The sequence below is a fragment of the Typha angustifolia genome, chromosome 6 (assembly GCF_048772165.1).
Source record: "Typha angustifolia cultivar Huaian chromosome 6, ASM4877216v1, whole genome shotgun sequence".
NCBI lineage: Eukaryota > Viridiplantae > Streptophyta > Magnoliopsida > Poales > Typhaceae > Typha > Typha angustifolia.
The window spans coordinates 9680082-9695705 of record NC_133244.1 but is presented as its reverse complement, the minus strand read 5'-3'; the positions used below and the strand labels follow the sequence as shown (position 1 = coordinate 9695705).

Genomic DNA, 15624 nt, shown 5'->3' with positions numbered 1-15624 from the left:
ATCCATTTCTTACAGCTAAGAGCAGCTTGGTTGGTAGCTATTCCTTTCTTCAATGCCACCTTCTATACTTGTCATCTGATATGAAAACTATTTCAAGTTGATATAGAAAGCGATAATATATTTGGTGGAATTCGGACTCGGAATCTCCCACTTTCCTTTTTCCATCTATATTCAAAGTTCAGTACTGTTGATAAGTCTTCAGTTAGGGTTAAGAGCTGCAGCAGAAAATTGACATGTATGTGGATAGAATTGCTATTCCTTCGGCATTAATGGATGGATGCAAACTTAACAACAACTTGGTGGTCACATCCTTTTTTCATGACTGAGATGACCCAATTGTATTGGTAGTCTTTCTCTTTTGAGAGAGTCTTAAGCATAGAATTATAGGTAGAGTATATTTGTTAAGTATCTTCAAATGTTACTGTAAAACAATAAAGAAAAAGATAAAATTATAGTTTAGATCCTATATTTTTATTATTTGTAAATTGAATCTTATGATGTAATAAATATGTGTAGAAAACATCCCGAGTTAGATTTAACTAACAACGTGATAATATTCCGTTAAGTCAAAATATTTTTATTTTAAGATATTTTCATAATTTTTTTAGTATAATTTAATTTAATCCAGATGTTTGGTTAAGTTTAACTAACAAATCTAACAACATTGTACTTTCTGTACCTATTCATTAAAATTATTAGGCTTGATTTATAAATAATAAAAATATAGGGTATAAACCATAATTTTCCTATGATTTAAATAATATGTGTAATAAAATATCCTTATTTTAAATATGACTAAAATTAGTACGACTTCATTGAAGATATTTTTATAATTTTTTAATATAATTAATTTTATCCAAATGTTTAGTTAAGTTTAACTAATAGATCTAACAGCATGATATTTTTTAGACATTCACTAAATTATATGGCTCAATTTATAAATAGTAAAAATATAGGGTATAAACCATAATTTCTCTATGATTTAATAGATATGTGTACTAAAATGTCCTTATTTCAAATATGACTAAAATTAGTATGATTTAGTTGAAGATATTTTCATAATTTTTTAGTATAGTTAATTTTACTCAGATGTTTGATTATGTTACGATCCGACCATATGGGTTAAGTCGAGTCAAGTTAGTTACTTAGCTTTATCTTATTATTTTGAATTTTAAATAAATCAGATAATCTGCATGTGGATCGAATCCGCTATGAATTTTACTCTTATATATAGGGGTGAACATGTGTTGATCATGGATTATTGGAAGAAATATGAATTTAGCTAATTATTATTTTCATCCTTATCTTTTATCTAGCGGTTAGATTGCTTTATTTTTCTAGAAGTAGATTATAGCCGTAGAAACACCCCAACCTTCAAAACCCTAGCCACCTCCTACCTCTAGTAGCCACCCTAAAATACGGTCATCCACCACCACTCTTGGCTATCTGCCACCCTTCGACAACCACCACAATATTGAATATTTACCGTTCTGCCCTCTCTGACCTATCTCGACTATTTTATTTTTAACTTTTCATTCTAACCTCCGATTTAGGTGAAACAAAGCCATTAGAACCCTATCTCACGAGTCACCCGGCACCGATGTACTGGTCGATAATGCACCAAGGCCACCACTACACTAGCTCGAGCCCGAGCCCGAGTTTGTCAATCCACTGTCACTCGCAGCCCTTCCACCTCCGCGAGGACCAGCTAGGGGTCGACTACTGGTGACCCCCGACTAAACCCAACTGCTGTCGCCCCCTATGCACCCTGTGGCGGCGCCCCTAGGCTGAATTCCAAATTCAACCTTAGGGTTAGGGTCAGGTTATTAGAATGAAAGAGATGAAGCACACGATTTTTTAGGCAAGCCAAATTTTCGGAAACTGATTCGACCAACTCGTGTGAACTAGTTTGAAACCCATGAACAAGACCCCAAGCACAAGTACAAACCCGTGAAAGAATGGTGGAATGAACCGTCGGTCCACGTCATCAGGTTGAGCCGTACCTACATGCTGCCCAGGGGCGACATGAGCCGAACCCGTGGGCCTATGACCCACGAGACCAGTCTCAACCCTGAGGCCACTTTGCCTACGATGACAGACCACATTTTGGGATTCAAGCTCGGACTGTCAAGCTTGATTTTCTAAAATGTTCTAGAGAAGATCCGGTAAACTGGACCTATCTAGCGGAGCAATTATTCAAGTATCATGGCACGCCCAACCGCTAAAAGGTCCATCTAGCCTCATTTCACTTGGAGGAAGTGGCGATTAGATGGTACCAGTCGGCTAAGCGGATTGACCATTCAAGTCTTCGCAGGATTTGCGGATGCGATTTGTGCTCGGTTCGGTCCAACCTAGTACGAGGACTTTCAGGCCATATTGACTATGTTGACCCAGTCAACAACCGTTCGAGCTTATCAGGAGGAGTTCGAGCGGATATGCAATCGAGTCACTAACTAATCTGACTCGGCCATGAAAAGTACCTTTATTAGTAGGCTTAGGCCTGACATTCAGGCTGAGGTCAAGGCTTTGAGGGCCACTACTTCTGATGATGCCTTCTCTTTAACTGTTTTGATGGAGTCCAAGTTAGATTAGCTGAACTAGATTCGCAAGGAGGAGAGAAGAAAGACGGCTCAAACCCACGACCCATTAGAGACGGCATTTGCCTCAACTCAGCCTACACCAATGGCTCAGCCTAACCGACAGATGATCACGCGCCGCTTTGTACTCAACAATCATAAGTGCAAGCGCCAGCTAACCTACGTCATGTTCCTAGGCGAACTCTAGAAGGCGAACTCGAATCTACTAATTGGCACAACAAGTTCCTAAGTAGCCAGCCCACCTCCAGTAGCCACCCTACAATACAGCCATCCACCACCACCCTTGACCATCTTCCATCCTTTAACGACCCTCACAACGTTAGATATTTACCGTTCTACCCTCTCTGACTTATCTCTACTATTTTATTTTTTACTTTTCATCCCGACCTTCGATTTTTGTAAAACAAAGCCATTATAACCATATCTTACGAGGCTACCTCCACCTAAATTTTTATAATTTTCTTACGTCTAGATCGGTCCAGATCTTATTCGTAACAGATTAAGTTTAATTAAAAGATCTAACAACATAGTGTTTTTTGCACATATTCATTAAATTGTAGAGTTTGATTTATAAATAATAAAAATGAAGAGTATAAATCACAATTTCATTAAAAGATAGGGCGTCATATGCAAATCAATTTTGCCCTCCCACACTTTAGATTACAAGCCTCAAATTTTTAGTTATTAAATATTATAGAATACTTTCATTTTAAACATACGACTATGGAATAAAATTTTGAATGATTTTAAAAAATATAGTTAGAAGACTCATATTTACCCAATCAATAGAATTATTCATATCATAGGAGTATTACAATAATACATAATTTCTCTGTTAAGTTTGAATTAAAAAAAAAATCAATTTCACACCAGTCTAAATCACACGGACACGAAGTAATACAAACGAAATAATAATAATAATAATAATAATTTTAGGCATACTCTTACAGGATAATTTAAAATTTTACCAGTAAAAAAATTTATATCCTAGCGCCGACACAGCTCTTTTAATGTGTACGGCAGGTGAATCTCAGTGTCTAGACAGCTATTGTAGATCTGATTCCATTGCATTGAGGCAGAAGGAAAGGAAAAAAGAACAAAAAAAAAAGGACATGGCTGCTAGCTAGCAGATCTTGGATGAAGTAAACTCTTGTGACTTTCCTTTGAATGCAATGGAGACAAAGACTGTGATGAACAGCAAGAATGGTAGATGGCATCGATGACAACTCTTGGTAAAAGCACACTAAGTTTTAGTGTTTTACTATACATAACAAGTGCTAAAAGACGAGGACAAATGATAAAGTTCATCAATTTATTATATACATAATATTCTTGGTCGGCTAGTATGGGGGGGGTTTGAGGCATTGAAAAATAAGATGTAGGCATCGAATAATGATAAAAGATAAAATATATTAAAAAAAATTGATAAATTTATTAGATTGTTGAGTCTAAGAATCCGAAGAGATTTTTTTCTTTTCTTAAAAAAAATAAATACGACAAACATACATCTAGATAGAAATACTAGATAGATAGCGACGGCACAGAGAGATGGATGGCCCAAAGAGATGCCATGCGTCTCTAAGATAGGAGGAGAAATAATTGAAGGGGGGGAGGGGGGGAGGGGGGGGTCTAAAAATATTAATTAAACATTTAAACAGTAGACTTTGGCATGCACCTAACCTAACTTCTTTTGAGTTATGAGTTATGATCTTATCCTTCCACCAAGAGACAAAGAAGGACATAGCCTCTGCCATTGTGGCTTCCGAGGACTTAGTTTATTAGCTCAACCCATCTAAAATTGAAATCAATTAATTTGGGCAACCATTAAGCCTTGGCAAGGTATCTATTAATCTAAACTGAGTTTTATATACGGCATTGCCTAGTAACTAGCATGAGACAAGGGAGGACATGGCCTTTGCGTTGCGACTTCCAAAACTTTAGTTTATGAAATTAAGTTATATATTTTTATTATTTGATTCTTTTTTGTACACGATTGTGAATTTATTTTGGATATTTTTATTAGGAAAAAAAATATTTGATCGCATTTTGGCCGTGTCCGCCGCGCACCCGACAGCCTAATATCCCCCCCCACGGCCTCTCGCCTCTCGCCACGTTGCCATTTCCCGTGCCTGGCCACACGTGTGAGAAATGACCCTCTGATGTGCGCTAACCTGCGCGGGGTCGTGCGCACGACTAAACCTGCGCCTTTCCTCCTCTCTATAAAAGATCGATTCGAGTAGCTTCCGATTTCCACAGCTTGACATCTCACATTCTCACATTTGTTGTAGACGACTAGACGGAGGGAGTGATGGACAAACTGAGCTACGAGATCTTCTCCATCCTCGAGAGCAAGTTCCTCTCGGGCTACGGCTCGCCGCCGGCGAAATCGGCAGCGGCGGGGGGGAGGGGGAAGGTCCGCATCCTCTCCATTGACGGCGGATCCGCCGACGGGGGGCTCCTCGCCGGAGCTGCACTTTCCCTCCTCGAGTCCCGCCTTCGAGACCTCTCCGGTGACCCCGACGCCCGGATCGCTGACTTCTTTGACGCCGCGGCAGGATCCGGTGCTGGCGGGGTCCTCGCCGCGATGCTCTTTACCCGTGGCCCAGACGGCCGCCCGCTCCTTTCCGCCGCCGAGGCGGCCGGGATCCTCGCCAAGAACCGGCGGCGTATGGCCGCCGGTAGGCGGAAGAGCCTCGTCAGTAAAATTCTCCGGAGATCGGAGGGAATATTCCGGCGGATCTTTGGGGATGCGACGGTGAGGGACGCCGTGAAGCCCTTGTTGATCCCCTGCTACGATTTGGGGACGAAGGCGCCGTTCGTCTTCTCGCGTGCGGACGCGGTGGAGGGGGACGGGTACGACTTCTTTATGCGGGAGGTGTGCGCCGCCACGTGCGCCGCGGCGGCGGCGGAGGAGGTGGCGTCGGTGGATGGACAGACGAGGATCCGCGCGGCCGGTGGGGCGGTGGCGATGGGGAACCCGACTGCCGCAGCGATCACGCACGTGCTACACAACAAGCAGGAGTTCCCCTTCGTCGCTGGCGTGGAAGACCTCGTCGTACTCTCCATCGGGAGCTGTGCCGCCGCGAGAGAGGCGGAGCTCCTCCGCATCGCCGGTGCTGGCCAAGCTGATATGGTACGACACTCTTCTTAATTTTTTTTACTGGACATTTGCAATTAACACCTTACGTTTTAACAGATTTACTTCTCAGAGTCTAAAAAGTATATTATTTAGATTACAGTGATTTTTCGCTCATATTCCTTAAAAAAAATTACAGTACAAGGTTTAATTCGTATAAATAATTAGAATAATAACGTAATCAATTGGGTCATTCTTTTTTCCTTTTAAATTTATTCGTATATTATTAAATTCAGGTGGATCAAGCGGTGGCATTAGCTTTCGGCGAGAAACGGGCGACGAACTATATCCGAATTCAGGTATTAATTAATTTGAGAAAAGACAAAAATAATTGAAACTTTATTAAATAAAGCGTGCACATTTTTAAAAAGTGGGTTTGGTACTCGGTATTATTCCAGGGAAACGGGGTTAGCACTGGGATGACGGCGGCGGAGGCACTAACGGAACGGAGCGTGGAGTCCGTTCTATTCCTTGGGAGAAAGATAACGGCGTCGACCAACGGCGAGAGATTGGAGTTCGTGGCGGGGGAGCTGATCAGAGAGAAGGAGCGGAGGGCGATGAGCCAAATACCGACGGTCCTGATCAAACCAGCGATTACCCCACGGACGTCGTCGTCTTCCTCCACCACCGTGACCACCGTCTTGACGGCCTCGTCCGACTCACCTTGATCTCGACACGTGTCACTTCTGCACCTTCTCTTTTTTCCCCCTTTTCTCCCAGCCGTCGATTGAGTGGTCTCTCCCCATGGGCCAGCTTATTGGACGGCCAGGATGCAAGAGGAGATCCATGAGATTGTACATAATATATGGCAGTTAACATGTCAATTTGAGGAGCCCAGATAAACAATAAAGAATAATGGATCAACTTCATCTCTTTTGTTGGTGTTGGTTAGTGACAATACTCTCTGTTTTTATCCTCTATTTATTTTCATTACATCAGTGTTGATACTCTTCAACTTGCTCGTCAGCATTTTTCAATCCCATTACTGCATGCATTCATATCTGAATATTGACCATCAAACAAACTCTTATTCGAGTACTATACTAATATTCTTTAAGTTGCATTCTTCATACCCTTTTCTATTATGTTAAACACTAGTTCATTTCAACCTTCTCGTTCACTAGGACCCAGGTAAACAGAGAGCAGTGATGTTCGCAGGCTATAGGCAGAACACTTAAATACTTTTATTTATAAACTCAGCCAGTATGTTTAATAGTAAAGCAAAAAGTTTACATGGGAATATTAATCACCCATGGGGATTTTTAAGATTTATTGACCACATCCATCACTATACTATAGTCACCTTTATAAATGACATCATCATATTTTTGGTTTACTGCAGTAGTCACCGAGATATGCTATAAGGTTTAGTACTTCAGCTAGGTTATTTCTTATAACAGTGTCAATGCCAGCTGAGTTATCCAAAGGGTCCCACGACCCATCAAAATTGATTTTAAATACTACCCCTGGGACTGGGGTAGGAGTATTAGTTGGCCATCTGAATAATAATAATAATAATAATAATAAGCCTAGCTAGGTCATCAAAATTGTACAACTAGCATGCGTAAAAGTTGTCTCATGATTATTATGTGATGTATTGGAGAGAAATTTATTTGTTTTCCTGTCATGGGTTATTCACACAAAATATGTGTCATTAAATTGTGTGGCCTTTTGGGCTGATTCTAAGGGCCAATTTGAGTGAAGTAGGCCAACATTCATTTGCAGCTATAGAGATTTATGCCATCAAAATTATATATATATATATATATGCTGAAGTGGAGTAATATATGACATCAAATTGACAAAATCAATGATCTACTTCTTCTAGTGTTTATTATTCTAATGCTGGGAGAAAAATAAGTTATCGTTATCTATAAAGTCAAATTGACACAATTCTTTTCACCAGAACTTTCTATATTTGAAGTCAAATTTTACATCCTCGGAATCTTGTCATTTAGTGTTTCTCATAATATCTCTCTGTAGCTGCTTTTCATTCCCTGAAAATCTTGAATCAAACTTATTTAATTGTGTTCTTCTCCCCCCCATACGCGAGAAAATGACTTCAGAAGGACTGGAAAGATCTTGGTACACTAAATTTTCCTTCATAAATTCCAAAGATGAATTTGTCAATGTCACGTTAGCACACATAATTGATGACACCTGGGAGGGAGGGATGTAGATGAGTCTGAACGAGCTGGCTTCTGGTCAAGTTTGGTTCATAATTAATTTCAAAATTAGACAAATTATTTAGGTTGGACTCATTTATTCTTGAACCGAGTCTTATTTGAGATCAATCTATAAATAAGTACCATGGGCGGTGATAGAGAACTAGATAGAAGATTGAAAAGGAAAGAGGAAGGAGAAAGGAGAGGGTGAGGTAGTAGCTCCGACAGGTAACTTGCATAAATTCGTTGTGGCCTATAGTTTAATCCATTTTTTCTCTGCATTTTAAGAGACTTAACATAATTGAGGGAAACAATCATATCATCTAGTGACCCATTGATTTGTACATCTTGAGTAATTAATTTGATATGTTGACTTTAGACTTTGGACATTTTAGTTAGATGCATCAACATTAAGAGGAAAACTTGACTTAATTTAGACATTGCATTGTTGGTTAACTCTGAAACCTATCCAAGAACAATTGAAGCATACATCAGAGTCAATTTTTGCTTGTGAACAAATGAAATATGCATTCTCGATAAAATGAGGATTATAATAAGGATGGCTGCTATAACAATGAGTGACCTAAAAGGATAAAAGATCTCTTAAATTTGCTTCAACTCTTGCCAAGTGGGAGTTTAATAAGCAACTTTACCTCTTCCTTTTCTTTTTCTTTTTCTTGGGGATATAAAGAACTAGAATGAGGAAGATCTCAACTTGTACTTAGTCATCTAAGAAAAAGAAATAATCATTCTAAATGCCATGGACTTATAATTTGTCTTAATCTCCCTTTAAATAACAATTGAAACCAAGATGTTATGCATTAAAAAGAAGAAGAAATTATGATCCAAGTGCCTGCCCGCAAATCCATGCAATGCCAAAATCTTGAGTAAAGGAAGGTCAAAAAAGAGTTGCAAGGCAAAATGATCATCCTCTGTTTATATATATATATATACTTTCTCTTATAATAGTGAAGCATCAACAACTTCATTAGTAATTTTTTATTCTTTTCTTTGGGGGGAAAAAAGAAAGAAAAAGAAATTGGCAGCGTGAATGATTGACAAAAGGGAGAATTGGGTAGATTAAGCAAATAGAAATCATGGGATAAAATGTCGTTTTGGAGGAAAGCTCGGGCCAACCCAAACCCAACGAAGCCGGGTGGGTTAAGGACATCGGTCCGGTCCGAGTAGCGAAAGGGAGTGAGGGAGGGGGCCACACGGTTTTCTCGACCGGTTCAACTCGGTGGTCTGGTAGTTTGAGCCGCCGGCTCGGTGGTGAGTCAAATCTTTGACTCGATCAAACTTATTATTATTTTATTATTATTATTAAAATACTACTTTCTAAGGTTTAATCTCCAAAGTCCGTCCATACTCGTCCTTTTATTTCATAACGACCTCCTACTTCCCTAGAACGACGACAAATATTATATTTATATATATAGTTATATACCCACACCTAAGTGTAACCAAACTTCTTCTCTTCTTCTCTTCTTCTTCCTCCTCTTCTTCTTCTTCCCGTCTCTTGAGCGAGGAGGTTGCTAACGTGCGCCGCCTCCGGGTTCGTCGTCGTCTCGCCGTCTGACGGTGATTTGCCCTCCTGGGATCGACCCGTGGGTTTTATTTTGGTTCCTTTGATCTTTGGATCAAACCGTAGCCCCGGGGGCTCGCTGGTCGGTGAGAGGTGCTAACGTAGGCCGTGTCCATGGGGGTGGCGGCTTTTTCTCGGTCTTTGTCCTTCGCCTGCCTCTCCGCTGGTGGTTCCAGGTGAATTCCTTTGTTGGGTCTTGCTTCTTTTCTTTCTTTATGAATCAGATTAAGATTAGAAATTAAATGATTTTTAGAGTGTTAACGGGGTTTCTGGTAGCAAGTTTATTGTTTGGAAGGGTCTGTACTTGATTGGCTCTGAATAATTATGCCTAAGATTTCACGAATTTAGTGGAGCTACGCAAGGTTTGAGTAAATCTGTCTATGTTTGTGTTTGGGGAGTTTGGGGAAGAGGGGGCATGGCCGCACGGGTACCCATTCATTTCTCTTGTACTTATGCGATATATATTTATTAGTTGAGTGCCATAGAGGCAACTGTTCCCAACCACAACCGCCTCCTCCTTCCCTGGCTTCCAAGATGAACACCATATGTTATGAATCATGGGCCTCTCCCTATTTCCCAGTCTGTGAATGGGTATTTGCATATAACCAACTAGTATTGAACGGTTGGCACACCTAGAGGTCAAGAGTATTAGATTCATCTTTAGGCTTGTTTTTACCATGTGAATCTGTTTTCCTGGAGAAGTAGATGTATAAGCATTTGCCCGTGTGGTGACGGGGATGGATACCGGTAGGAAATTAGTTGAGAGGAATGGAGATGAAAAATTCACTTTATCCTATTGTTGTAATCAGAATAAGTTTTTCTTTCTAGCTTGGAAGGCATTAGGAATTATGGCACATGGGCTTGTCATTACCATCCAACCAATTTAAGATATCTTAGGGTAAAATTAAATACTACTGTGGACTTTTAGTTAGTAAATGAAGACGTGGAAAAGCCACATTGATGAAAAGGGAAAATTTTCGCTTAGGACAAGGAAGGGAGAATTGAGGCACCAGATATCAAGGACAAAGTTTTCCAGGCAAAAGCTTGTGAATTTTTGTTACTGCTGCTGTTGAAATTGTCCTTTTGTGTTTTCTATTCCTTGTTTCCTCCATTTACCAGGATATGGTTGGTACCTATCCCTGATTGTTTTGTCTAAATGTTGCAGATAACCTCAATTCATTTAATTCAACTCCAAGCATAAAAGGGCTATTCAGTAGTCTGGTCATTCAGTAATGACTTGCTTCTCTTTCTTGTTCAATAGGAAAAGGGCTTTGCAGCAGCAAAGTTTTCAAGGCGGTGAAGGTTAATGTTCTTTTGCAGCTGATAGACTTAACTATTATCTACCTCCATTCTTTGGAGTACGATGCAACCCTTCTAGTTTAAACTTGACAGTTTGCTCATATCTATTTAGATATTCTGGGCACTGGAAATGTAACGATCTACTCTTATAACGAATTGAGAAAGGCAACTGGAGATTTCAGCAATAAGGTTGGTGAGGGAGGTTTTGGTTCTGTCTACAAGGTACTTTCACATACAGATTATGTAGGCTGTGTTATGGGTCTAAAATTGAACTTGAACTGATATATTCTGTCATTAATTGGTGTAGGGAAAATTAAAAAATGGGAAAGTTGTTGCGGTGAAGGTGCTTTCCTCAGAGTCAAGACAAGGGACACGCGAGTTTTTGAATGAACTTACTGTGATCTCCAATATTGTGCATGAGAATCTTGTGCAGCTTCATGGCTGTTGTGTGGAAGGAACTCACCGAATACTTGTTTACAATTATCTTGAAAATAATAGTCTTGCACAAACTCTTCTAGGTAACTGGTGTTTCCCCAACTTCTTACTTGATTCATTTCTATCCTCAAATCTTTTCAAGATTTTCTTAGTTTCTTCTAACAACATAAATGTGCTTGTTCTTGTCGACAATCAGGTTCTGATCACAGTAATATTCAGTTCAACTGGAGAACTCGAGTTAAAATTTGCATTGGTGTTGCCCGAGGACTAGCATTCCTTCATGAGGAAGTCCATCCACATATTGTTCATCGGGATATCAAAGCAAGCAATATTCTTCTAGATAAGGATCTCACTCCGACAATATCTGATTTCGGTTTAGCAAAGCTTCTGCCACCAAATATGACGCACGTAAGCACTCGGGTTGCAGGAACTATGTGAGTTTGATGCTGTGTTTTTCACTCTCTAGCTTCTCATCATTCATGTGATTCTGTCAATCTAACATTAGTTTGCCACCAAATACATTTTACCTTCTCTCATGGCTATTCAATTTTTTTTACTTTCTTTTCAGAGGCTACTTGGCTCCTGAGTATGCAATTCGAGGGCAAGTTACTAGAAAATCAGATGTTTACAGCTTTGGTGTTCTTTTACTAGAAATAGTTAGCGGGCGATGTAACATGGACCCGGGATTACCGTATGATGACCAGATTCTTCTCGAAAGGGTAAGGCATTCATTCATACGCTTGTAGAATGCATGACTAAATTGACATCTGACTGATAAAATTCTTTTCCAGTGGAACACCTTTCATTTCTAGAATCCTATCAGTTTTTTGTTGCCTCGAGAATGTGTTATGTAAATTATGCATTACAAACTATATCATGCCTGAGTTTCTTCTGCAGACTTGGCTGCAATATAACCTTGGAAAGCTGGCAAAGATCGTAGATTCTTCTTTAGACCATGACTTGGACATCGAGGAGGCTTGTAGGTTTTTAAAAATTGGACTGTTGTGCACACAAGAGGCTACAAAACTTCGACCTCCCATGTCGACAGTCATCAAGATGCTGACCGGTGAAAAGAACATTGACTCAGAGGAAATCAGCAGGCCTGCTGTAATTAATGATTTCATGGATCTTAAGATTAGAAGCCAGAGGAAGGATAAAGAAATTCACACATCCTCTACTATGTCATCCAATTTTATGGGCACTTCAACCATGTCAGACAACTCTATCTATACAAGAGTTCATGTAGATTCCATGAGCACAGATTGATCATTTCTCTCTCTCTTTTTTTTTTTTAAAAAAAAAAAATTGGTCCATGTTCTGTATATAGTTACTTGGAATCCAATACTCAGAGAAAGAACAAAGAGGGCCATCTTTTCTTTTCTTTTTTTTTTTGTCCATTGACAATGAATTCTTATAGCATTTTGTGGTCTCGACAATCATTTGTACTTAATTGTGCATTACCTTTGTGCCCATAAATAATAGCTTTATATTAGAAGGTGGGGGATTTAAAACCTTGGGCTGAAACAATGTGTTGCTGTAATCTATCACCTGGAGTGTTGTGTACTCGAGAATATATTCGAAGACAATCTACGGTTATTATAAGAAATATTTTGGAGGTTAAAAGATAAAAATAACTCCAAATAAATATAATCAGTAAATTGATGAAATTACCTCCCAACGGTCGAATGGCATTACCGTTATCCGTTGGAAAACGATGGTGGTATTCTCAAACCCTAGTTTTTTTTATCAACGTTGAGTCGCATTATATGCGAGAAACAAGGGCCTAAAATCACGGATTGGCTAATGATTACATTCATTCATCGAGAGGGGGGAAATAAAAAGACAAAGAAGCATTTCACGGATTCATTTATAGTATTTAGTGGGTAACATTTTTCCACACCTTATATTTTCTTTCATTATTGTTATACTTTCATATATATATATATATATATAATTTAAATATATATATATATACTGAAGTTAAATTTAGCATAAGAAACTAGAAATAATTATTAATTAATTTTTCATATCGTAAAGACAGAATTTTTTTTTAAAAAAAAAAGCGTAAAAATATGAATGAAATAATAAATTATTAATGATTGAAAAAAATTAAATAAAAAAAAGGGCGAAATAAGAAGGTGTTTTGTATTTTATAAAAATTTACTAGAGAAGAATATTGGTATTTCCAACAAGTACTTTGGTTGCAATTGGTGGTGCATAGGCACTATGGTCTTAAGTGTATTCATTTAGACTTATATGCCTCGGGAATAGTAGAAAGTGTTTGAGATTGAGGTGGTCTGATGGGCTCCTTTGTCTGCTCTTGAAAATTCCTTTGGAGGAGAACCAAAGCCTTCCTCTCTTCCCCCACCACCTACTACTCCTCGGAACAAGAGAAAGCCTGCCTGCCTCTCTCCCTCTCTCAAAGGACAGCACTTGGGGCTACCATTTGTTTGGTTGCAGTACCTGCAACAAGGACACCTCCAAAAGTATTTTGTATCTTGCACCAAACCCATCTCTTCGTTAATAATATGATTTAACTAGCTTTCAAACTTGCTTTCATTGGAAGATCGAGGTTTCGACTTTATATAATGCATGTTACTTAATTTCTACTCTTTATTTGCTTAGCTTCATATACATTTGTATACTCTCGATGGAAGAGTGGTGATTGGTTGCCATGGTTTGCTTGGAAGTCCTACTACTATACTCTTTGCTGTAGAGAGAAAAATGAGAGAGAGAGAGAGAGAGAGAGAGAGAGAGAGAGCTTGGAATCCTACTAATGGCATCTTGCAAGAAAGTTTCTAGTCTCAAGAGAATGTGGTGTGATTGATCAGAATGCCAAGTTCCAAGAACATTGAGCTAATTGTTACCATTTGGAGCATTAAGGGCTGCACTTTAATGTATAAGACTACTAAGAGAGTCAAGAGCCAAACTAGTAAGCATTCTACAATCCACATTATTATTGTTTTCACATGAAGATGTATATATACGTTTCACAAATTCTGAGGTTTTATTGAACTTGGGCTTGCACTTAATGACTACATTGCCAAGTATATGAGTTCATTATAACGGGATGAGATTGCTGAGAACAATGGCTAGTGTACATCTGCGTCCAATCTAAGCTTCCTCATGGGAGAAATAAGAGAAACAATGAAGTCAAAAAGAGATGGTGGTGGTGATACAATGAACTCTTCAATGTGCATTTGTGCAAGAATTGGAGGTGGATATTCCACAAATGGAAGGGGGGGAAAAAAAGAAAAGAAAAAGAAAAAAATCCTAGCAATGGAGTTGCAATGGCTCAGAGTTGTAAATAAAATTTCACAAGCTATTAAGCAATCCTTCGTATCAGAAATCATATCATAAGATAACAATGTAAATCTACCAAATGAGGAAGTTATCAAAGCAGGTGCAATGTATAATCTTTATAAGCAAAGGTTTCCATCTATTACATATGACACCAACTGTGGTATAAAATCTATCCATATCAAGTGAAGGCAACAACACAAGAAACTCACATTAAATCATCACTTTTTGATTCTTTTTTGTCACCATTTTAGAAGAAAACGATATCAAAAACTTTTCTTCCTTCCATGAAATATGGTAGTAAAATAATGAAATACATATATACTTCTTACTGCTTTACATGGAATGATAAAAGAGCACCAAATCTCTGAGATTCTCTCCATCCACCATAGAATCAATGTATTATTCCATGAGACGAAGTAAATCACAGTACAAATATCTGTAAGAGGAAGAGAAGAATACATATTAAGAAGCAGCTTAGAAGAAGAGTTAATCTTCCAAACATTGGATCCTAGTAATTACCAGCCCTTTGATCCCTACAAACAAGTTAAATCATAACATCAGAAGTAGTCATAAAGTAGCTCTACACATTTCATTCACTTCTCCTCTAAATCAACAAACATATATGAAATAATAGGGGGGGGAAAAAAGCAAGCATATTATAAATAGAGAGAGATAGAGAGAGAAGGCATGCTTGGCTCCTTGCACGCCACCCACAGCAGCCAATCTCGCCATGGATTAGTCTATATGTGTGGCATACAGGGAGCCAGGCATGGCCAACTTCACCTGTTAATTTCCTCTCTAAGAAGCTAAAAAAATACGCGCTTCTCCTTCCAAAATGAGATTAAAACATTTCTCTCTTGGCATCTATGAAGAGAATTGAAAGAGGAGATATATATATATAGAGAGAGCGATAAGAGTAAAGAAGAGAAAAGGAGAGGAGAGGGATGAAGGGTCAAGGAAGGAGGTGACGGAGGATTTATAGGCCATAGTGGGGGAGGTGATTAATTTCTTACTATAAAGCAAGAACCCCAGTATTAAAATATTTCCCAAAAAGAGATACTTTTTTAGGGTATGACTTCCAACTCCACAAACTATCTAGGTATA

The 15624-nt window shown here is 38.9% G+C and overlaps 2 protein-coding genes across 3 annotated transcripts; both read left to right on the top strand.

The window, feature by feature from the left end:
* Positions 1-4844: 4844 nt before the first annotated feature.
* Positions 4845-6607, top strand: LOC140761091 (patatin-like protein 3). The gene is made up of 3 exons (XM_073098279.1): positions 4845-5730; positions 5970-6032; positions 6132-6607. The coding sequence occupies exons 1-3, from the start codon at positions 4906-4908 to the stop codon at positions 6399-6401; spliced, it is 1158 nt and encodes a 385-aa protein (XP_072954380.1). The 5' UTR covers positions 4845-4905; the 3' UTR covers positions 6402-6607.
* Positions 6608-9353: 2746 nt separating this feature from the next.
* Positions 9354-12740, top strand: LOC140761346 (cold-responsive protein kinase 1-like). Of its 2 annotated transcripts, none has more exons than XM_073098624.1 (7): positions 9354-9659; positions 10745-10785; positions 10895-11004; positions 11090-11300; positions 11414-11651; positions 11786-11936; positions 12115-12740. In XM_073098624.1, exons 1-7 carry the CDS (start codon positions 9598-9600, stop codon positions 12481-12483), a joined length of 1182 nt encoding a protein of 393 aa, XP_072954725.1. In that variant the 5' UTR covers positions 9354-9597; the 3' UTR covers positions 12484-12740. The 2 variants fall into 2 exon arrangements, with proteins under 2 accessions (XP_072954725.1, XP_072954727.1); XM_073098626.1 differs by having other exon boundaries at positions 10649-10785; positions 12115-12739.
* Positions 12741-15624: the final 2884 nt, after the last annotated feature.